Genomic DNA, 9,486 nt, shown 5'->3' with positions numbered 1-9,486 from the left:
AATTACTCCATTGCATAACAGTCATAACTTCAACCCAAGAAAGCCAGCAGAATTGTTTTTATTTTATTTATTTTACTGATAGAATTATATCCTCCCTTATTTCCCTGTTTTAACATACCTTCTCAAAAGTCAGAGATGAGTACAAATTAATAGAGCAAACAATAGTATATCTTGGCATAGTATGATGAGAACTTACAGAAGTGTACAATATATAGAGTGTACAGTAGTAAAACAGAAAATGTAATGTATTTGAGTAAGAACGTGCAGTAATTCTATATACAGGTATATACACACATTTCCACAGATGTCCTAGTATTTCAGTAATTCAGATTAGCATTAGAGAAGAAGCTGAAAACTTTCATCATTGCCTGGTTGCCCAGTGACTACAAGTGTTGGTGTAAAGTTTTGGCAAGATCAAGCTTGTGTAAAACTCAAATGGAAGAGCACAAAAGGCACTAGATATGGGACCTAGAATCTAATTCTCGATCTGGATTTGGCTTCTCTTCAAAGGTTATGAAGTCTGAAGTGGTAGAGCATGACAGACAGGTGACAGCCAAGTGCAGAAGCTGAAAGGCATGTTTGTCAAAGGAGATGGTTGGGGTTGGGGTTTTGTTCTTGCAGTGTACTGCAGTGTAGAGATGAGTATAATTATGTCTAGATATGCAGGTGACAAGATCTCTCCTTGTGTGTATGGGAGCCTACCTGCCCCCACAGAAATTCATGGTATTTATGCTAATAAGGTAATCCACAACTGCCATCTGTATTATCTTAAGATTTGCTAAATATGACCTTCTTAAATCCAGCACTCTCTTCTTTATTACCGTATCTTATATAATCTTAATTTCAGTGCACATAATTTAGGAACTTGCACAGTACTGTTTCTGTAAATCAGTTTTTAAAACAGTATTTCTAGTATATGTGTTATTTTAGCAGCTAGAAAGAAAAAGAAGAAAAATGCAGAGAGCAAATAATGCCCACGTGCCTTGCAAAGTTGGATGTAAACATCTTCATTTCACAAAATCTAAGACAAATATATAATTTTCAGCAGCTTTACTTCCTTGTTATTGAAAGAATGCCCTTCTACCTCTTTTTCATGTAGCATGAATTTATATATTACCCTGAAAAAGCTGCAACTATGAAGCCTATTTACACAATGAGCCATACCTCCTACCCAGTGCTTAGTGTTTTATAGGAGTTGTGAGTATCAAAAATCATGAAACCTTCCTTTCTATACAATATGGCACTGCTCCTTTTCTTCCTGTTTCCTTTGTTTCTAATGAGTAACCTATGGTTGTATGCCCATTGTGGTTATCAAAATAGTATTATTTACCTTATGATTATCATATTTAAGTTGGTGTCTCTGTCTAGGCCAGGATATCATTTTAGTAAAACATAATTTTGAACAAAACAAATTGTTCAAAACCACATTAATAACTAACAAAATATATGCTCTAATTGAGCAACAAAGCCTGTATACCTCAACTGAGGGAATTGCAGTCCTGTATCCCCTAACAATTTTTATCAAATCCAGAGTTACCATACTCAGAGGAAATGGAGATTTTTCCTCATATTAACCTCAATCACTAAGGTACACTTTCTTCCATTTCTGTATTTTAGAACAGTCAGTTAGTTCACAAAAGTCACATACTCCCCACAGCTCCTATACTATGCCCTCCATTTTCAAAATTTTAGTCCTATATGCCTTGATTTTGCATGTATGGTTATCCCTAGTTTATTTCTGTTTTACTTGTATTTATACTTAGGCCTATCCAAACCAGAGCTGTTTCTTTAATATCCTCAATGCACACATTTTCCTTATTCCTATATATATATATATATATATATATATATATATATATATATATATATATGTATATATATATATATATATATATATATATATATATATGTACTGAAAAATATAGTAGAACCAAACCATAGCCAGTATCCAAAAAAAAAAAAACTTTTAATGGCGAGCGCTTTCGCGGCAAGTTTTACTGCTTCATCAAACAACACAACATCTCTTTACTTTGGTATTTAAAATATATTCTAACCAATAAAAACTCCTATGTAGTTAACAATCAATTAAAAGCATTAGCAAGAAGATTAAAATTTAAAAACATAGATTCAAATTGTCATCTTACTAAGTGCCTTGCCTATAAAACTGGCTTTATGGAAGCCTTATCCTTGAGCCCCTTCCCCATTGTAGCTCTCATCCTAAGTATCCATTCTAATTCAGCTACCTCTGTTCTGTTGACAACAATAGGACAGAAGTAGCTGAATTAGAATGGATAAGGCTTCCATAAAGCCAGTTTTACAGGCAAGGAACTTAGTAAGATGACAATTTGTATCTATAGTTTTAAATTTTAATGTCTTGTTAATCGTTTTAATTGATTGTCGCGAAAGCGCTCACCATTAAAAGTTTTTTTTTTTCTGGATACTGGCTGTGATTTGGTTGTACTATATTTTTCAGTACATTGGCTTTTATCGTTTGTTGGAACCATTTGCCTGTACCACATTCTGTTTTCTCTTTGTTACTAATGTGTACTAATATATATATATATATATATATATATATATATATATATATATATATATATATATATATATATATATTTATTTATATATATAGATACATACATTATATATATATATATATATATATATACACACACACACACACACACACACACACACACACACACACACACAAACACACACACACACACACACACACACACACACACACCTTATCAATGTCTTTCTTTATCTTGTTTTGTAGCGTATTAACTTCTGTTTTGGCTCTAAACATCTTGACGTATTATTAAATATGGAGGCAGTTTGTTTAAATTGTCATTCATGTAGCATTTAAGTATCATGACATGGTTTACAATGATCATTCAATGAGTGAACAATAAGTGTTTTTTATTAAAAAAAGCCTTACTGTTCAAAGTCTGCACCTTGCCCAAGCATAGTTAAACACTCTTCTAGTAATACAGCTTTAACAACTCATCCTACTTACTGATCATTGACAGAATGACCTTAAAACAAATGTTTACACATATGCTAACTGTTTAAAGCCTGTCATTGTGTCCAAACATTACGGTCAATATCCCTTAACTGGCTTTCCAAAATTACAGTCAGTATTCCTTACCAAGGTTATGTGCATATCAAAGGACACAACGTCCGGTTTCCTCCCATATCCTACATATCTAGTAATCCTTGGTAGTTAGGTTCCAGTTCTCAAAACTGATGTTACTGGCAGACACTTCTGCACAAATTAGGCCAGTTCCCCTAATGAAATGCTGCGTCTATCACAGGTGCTTCCACGTTGCCTGTAAGCCTTTTCATTAATTTTTGAGTTTCATTTTTTGACTGCCTTCCTTTATTCTAGGCTAGCCATTGCTTATTTATGATACAGCAAAGGATACAAAGTGTAACCAGAGAAATACATTTTCTATTTCCATGTTGCCAGTCATTATGCCAACAATGAATTATGAATTGCACTCTCCTTTCACGAGTATAAGGGTATAGTAATGAGTTTTGTGATCCTGCTGTGAAGCTAAATCCCTTCTGTATACCTTCAAGACTGACTTAAATTTCATCTAGATTAAGCAATAACCTGATAAGAATACCATATTTAAATCAAGGTAGGACCTCCTTCATTTGAATGTATCACAAGAGAAAATGTAAAACATTATATAAAATTACTTGCAAGATTTGTTCTCTACCTATCAAATGGTTTACAATTTGTAAATAATAACTCATTATAGTGTTAGAACTAATTCAAAACATATATTATTCTGATTTGCTAAAGTCAGTTTCATTGTCATTTCAGTTGTATCTCGGTAGCTAATCCACTACTAAGAGCACATAATAGACACAAATTACCTTAAAGGAGTATATAGTAAGCATGTGTTCATTTGCTAGTGTTTTAATCTATCCATTTGTAAATGTAAGAACCAAAAATGCTTCACTGTGAATTACCTTATTTGTACTTAATCAAAGGTGAAGGTTTAGTAGACAATAGTCAAATTAGGTTATTTTATATTTTATTTAATTCATAAGTCATTGTATAAGTCTTTCTTCCTTTTACTAGCAATGCCAAAAATCTGTTTGTTCCAAGATACAGTATGGTTTTATTTGGTTCAGAATAGTTTATTTCCATTTTACAATAGGACTGTGAAATGATTGAAGATGGAAAGAAACATGTCTTGACTCTCCACAACTGCAAAGTGAACATGACTGGAGAAGTTTCCTTCCAAGCTGCTAATGCTAAGAGTGCAGCTAATCTCAAAGTTAAAGGTATTTACTTTCTCTAATTAGTATTGCTTGGTTTGCTTTCTCCTGTTTTCAGATGCTATTGTCTATTACTTTAATGTCTAGTTATTATAATACTACTTGTTATAGAAAGTGCAATGGAAGTCTAGAAAAGCTTCTGTTCATTTGAATGAATGTGTTACTTTTTATGGTGCAACATTTCCCTTATGATATTGCTATTTTACTTTCATATTGTATTTCAGAATTATAAGCCGCGGTGGTGCAGCGGTAGCGTTGTTGCCTCATAGCAAGAGGTTCTCCTTCTATATGGAGTCTGCATGTCCTCCCCGCAGTTGAGTGGCCTCCGAAAGACATGCGTGAATGGGACTGCTCATCGGGCTGGCACCTCGGCACCATAAAAAAAAATCGACTGCCAAACATTAGCGGACTGGAGTTCCGCTGTGGCGACCCCTAACCCCTAACCCCTAAAAGCCAAAAAGACAAACAACAGCATTGTATTTCAGAATAAAATGTGTTATAGAGATATGTAGCCCAATCTGTAGTAACAGCCTCATTTGTGATACCTAAATAGATGCCACTGTATTTTTACAGTGCTTGTATTAGGTGCAAGCACCATACTGCAGCACTGAGTGTAGTCTGTTGAAATTTCAAAACTTAGAACTTATTTGCTCGGGACTTTATCTTACTTTAATGGATCATCTGCCATGGGAGGAATTTATAGGAAAATCATTTTTATTTCCTTGCATATGACTGCTCTTTATACATCAAACTCCTTCACCTGGACACATATGTTTCCACTGGCTGCAAACAGTGCCCCTGTATCAGTGTTAAAGATTACATGTGCCCTAGGATCCTTTAGATTTCGTCCTTTCCACTGTAGCTTTAGTCACCAGATCAGTAGTTAGGACCACTTCCAAGATGCCGTTTTGTCTGGTAGCAAAACACTATGTCACTGGTTGTCACATTATTATTTATTTATTTTATATTTGATTACCGGGTTGGTCTAACTCGGCAATCAGGTGCCTGTTTTCAGCAGGGATCCAGGGAGAAAAGCTTCACATACATGACAATCATAAAAAATGCAAAATACAAAAGCTCCACATACATGTTAAAAATACAAAAGTCAGAGATGAGTACAAATTAATAGATCAAACAATAGTATATCTTGGCATAGTATGATAAGAACTTACAGAAGTGTACAATATATAGAGTGTACAGTAGTAAAACAGAAAATGTAATGTATTTGAGTAAGAACGTGCAGTAATTCTATATACAGGTATATACACACATTTCCACAGATGTCCTAGTATTTCAGTAATTCAGATTAGCATTAGAGAAGAAGCTGAAACTTTCATCATTGCCTGGTTGCCCAGTGACTACAAGTGTTGGCAAGATCAAGCTTATGTAAAACTCAAATGGAAGAGCACAAAAGGCACTAGATATGGGACCTAGAATCTAATTCTCGATCTGGATTTGGCTTCTCTTCAAAGGTTATGAAGTCTGAAGTGGTAGAACATGACAGACAGGTGACAGCCAAGTGCAGAAGCTGAAAGGCATGTTTGTCAAAGGAGATACAAAATCTGTGGTTGTGGGTATGGGGGCCTACCTCCCCCCACAGAAATGTGGGCTTCCCTTGTGGGATCAAATTGTTTAAGACAACTGTGTTCTTAAAGTAATCCAGTGGAGATAAACCTAGCAGTAGGAATCTCTCCCTCCTTGCCAGGAGATTACCTCTTGTCCAGGGAATGAGATCTCTCTCTCTCTCATTTTGTATTTCCTCACATTTTGCACTACATGCTGCCTATGGGAGTCATAGAAATCTTTGTTTCCAAATCTCATTGGCAAAAGTTTTTATTCAACAATTTTTCTTGTTCTCAAAACAGAAGTATCCTGGAGGCCAGTGCTGGATCTTTATCCTCTAAAGCTTTTTGTCAAGATTCCAACATTCAAAATGTTATCTGTTTAGTCAGTTGTATCTCTGATCCCCCTCTAGCTTTTATGGTAAAGCTCGATTTAATGGACATCTATTGCCAAGCATTTTAGGCAATTAAGATTCAATATATCTGACTTAGATTATCAGCTCCTTGTTTTATCTTTTGGACTTTCAGCTGCACCAAGGGTATTCACAAAATGTTTAACTTGAGTCATAGCTTACTGCAGACTTCAAGACATTCACATTTTTCCATATTTGGTGATGTCCGGGAACTTCTACTCAATTTGGGATTTCAAAAATCTTCTCTCATCCTTTCTCAGAAATTATTTTCCTGTGATTTTTCTTAGATTCTGCCCTGTGAAGAGCATTTCTTCCTCCAAAGTATTTACATTTCCTCAGTTCTTTCTGAGTTTCTCCTGTCAAAACCAGTCATATGCAAGTGATTTTATTAGGATTCTGGAGTACATGGCATCTATGATTGTCATGTTTCCTCTTACTATTCTACACATGAGAAAAATGGTACCTCAGATCAGTATGGATTTTCAGATCCCAGTCCTGGGAGCTGTAAAGAGGGAGACTAGATGGTGGGAACACTGGATAGTTTGCATTTCAGATCTGCCATTCTCCCGTCTGACTCCCTTCCAGTCAGCTATCACAAATGCTTCAAATCTGGTGTGGGGAATAGTTTCAAAAGGGTTAAAAGTACAAGCTCTGTGGGATCATGTAGACAGACAAAAGCACATAAATAAGATAGATGTTAGTTGCTATCAGTGCTTTGAACACCTTGAATCATCTCTGGTCTCCGGTACCTCTGCAGATGTGCAGCAAATTGGGGGGGGGGGGTACCAGATCTTACCCACTTTGCAGACTTATTACAATAACCTGAAGCATCAAAACTCAGCTTAGTTTGACTTTTCAGCCTTCAAGCATTCAACCAAAGCAAAACTTCACTGCAGACAGGCTCAGAAATTCCAGAACAGACCCCCCCCCCCCCCAGAAATGGAAACTTCATATTTGGGACTTCCAGGAATTGTTCTGACTGTGGCAAACACTTCAAGTAGATGTGTTTGCTTCTCATCAGATCAGACAGCTAAAGAATTTCTGCTCTAGGACTCCTTGCAAACAGACCTGGAAAACAAATGCACTGATATCTAGGGTTCTTCTGAAGACTCTGTTGTGGTGAATCCCTTTTGGCCAAAGCAACAATGGTTCCTCTTTTTCAGTGTGATTAAGGGCAATTACCACTCATATTTCCCTTTATTGTATCTCTGTCTGGGAAATTCTGCATGGAAAGGCTGGGGTTCATTTTAGTTGCCTCTTTTTGACTCAGAAGAGTCTAGTTATAGTTCATTTGAACCTTGAACTTTCCAGAGATGACTCTGTTCTTAGCTCAGTAAACTCATGTGCTATGATTGGATAACTGTCTCCACCTGAATGTGCAATGAAAAATCAGGAAATATTACTGAACCTCAAATTAAATACAGTGCACTAAGTTTATGAAGTACTTAGATGCAGAACATTTGTTCATTATTTTGTGTACAACAAACAAATCAGATTAAGAAAGCCTTGAATCCAATATTTTGAGTTTAGATGTTTGATGGGCATTACATGCCACTATGTGCCATTGTATGGATACTGTAGAAAAATTATTTATCCTTGAAAACATTGATGTATTCCAACCATGATGAAACTAACCATGTGCTACATTTCACATCCTAGTAACTTCCTCCTTGGATGTGATTATATTTAATTCCTGAAAGCAGTGGCTGCACCAGGGATAATGGACACACCACATGTTCTATATGTTGTTAAGAGTTTACTGATTTTATGTGGTGCATCTTGTCATCCACTTGGAGTGGAGGGGAGTGTTGTGTAGGCCGTCAACCACTTCCTGCTCAGATGTGTGGGTTCTTTTCACAGGGTAAAAAGGATAATTTTTCATGTGTGTGTGTGTGTTTGTGTATAAATATATATATATATATATATATATATATATATATATATATATATATATATATATATATATATAGGTTTGCTATTGAAATGTCGAAGTTTAGAAAAAAAAAGGTACTTAACAGTGAATTGTTTCACCGAAAGTACACATAACCTAATGGTTCTAATGTCAGAAATCAGCTGTTAATGCCGAAAATGTCGACAACGACATTTTACGGCATTAACAACAATGCCGTAACTCCCTAACCCCTACACCTAACATTCCATTTATGCAGGGGGGCAAGCCCGCCCTGCACCCCCCTGTGGGGGGCTGTGCCCCCCACACCCCCCCTAACTAAATATTCCAACTCCGAGATCACACTACAGTGAGGAAAGGGATGTATTTTCCTAACCGCACTATACAGCGATCCCTATACATTATCGAACATTATATTTATGAATGCATAGTACATTCACAAATATACCGTTCAATTACAGTGCTTGCACACATATGAACTATTCGAACATCTTTAGTTCGAATAGTTCATAGGCGTACAATACTACGCCAATATTTCAATGGTAAACCATATATATATATATATATATATATATATATATATATATATATTTATATATAAAAACACTGATTGCTGTTACTATTCATCACTGATACTAATGGTCATCTTTCACATTTCTAGATTTGCCACTTAATTTTATAACACCTCTGAGTGATGTGAAAGTATATGAGAAGGATGACGCAAAGTTTGAGTGTGAAGTCTCCAGAGATCCTAAGTCATTCCGCTGGTTGAAAGGAACTCAGGAAATAAAAGCTGATGAGAGGTTTGAAATCACAGTTGAAGAAAAACGACATATATTAAATATCAAGTCTGTTGCTTTTGAAGATGAGGCTAAATACATGTTTGAAGCTGAAGACAAGAGGACAGCTGCCAAACTCATCATTCAAGGTGAGGCCCTCTACTTTAGTAGTTTGAAGGACCTTATAGTTAAAGTGTTTTTTGATGATTTCGAAAATTCTAAACTGTATTGTTTTGTCTGCCTTAGGAATCCGTCTTCAGTTTGTAACTCCACTGAAAGATGTTACCGTTAAAGAACGTGAAACAGCAGAATTTGTTGTTGAACTCTCTCATGAAAACATCCAAGTCACCTGGTACAAAAATGACCAGCGTCTTCATCCAAGCAAGGTTGTCAGTATGACAGATGAGGGAAAACTCCATAAACTGACATTCAAGGATGTATCCATTGATGACACTTCCTTAATTAAGGTTGAAGCTATGGAAAAGAGCTGTGAAGCAAAACTTACTGTACTAGGTAATCATTAA

The 9,486-nt window shown here is 35.7% G+C and overlaps 1 protein-coding gene across 26 annotated transcripts in view; it reads left to right on the top strand.

Moving 5' to 3' along the window:
- The window catches only part of LOC122805019 (titin-like), a 759,244-nt gene that overhangs the window by 533,490 nt on the left and 216,268 nt on the right, over positions 1-9,486 (top strand). For all 26 annotated transcript variants that reach the window (XM_044075290.1, XM_044075281.1, XM_044075295.1 and 23 more), the window contains 3 exons: positions 4,179-4,305; positions 8,845-9,111; positions 9,209-9,475. In XM_044075290.1, coding sequence (XP_043931225.1) covers positions 4,179-4,305; positions 8,845-9,111; positions 9,209-9,475 — 661 coding nt within the window. The remainder of the gene's footprint in view (positions 1-4,178; positions 4,306-8,844; positions 9,112-9,208; positions 9,476-9,486) is intronic.

Source organism: Protopterus annectens, chromosome 6.part0, assembly GCF_019279795.1.
Source record: "Protopterus annectens isolate FY-2018-M chromosome 6.part0, PAN1.0, whole genome shotgun sequence".
NCBI classification, from domain to species: Eukaryota; Metazoa; Chordata; order Ceratodontiformes; family Protopteridae; genus Protopterus; species Protopterus annectens.
Note: the sequence above shows the minus strand (reverse complement) of the source record. Positions and strands in the feature narration are given on the sequence as shown.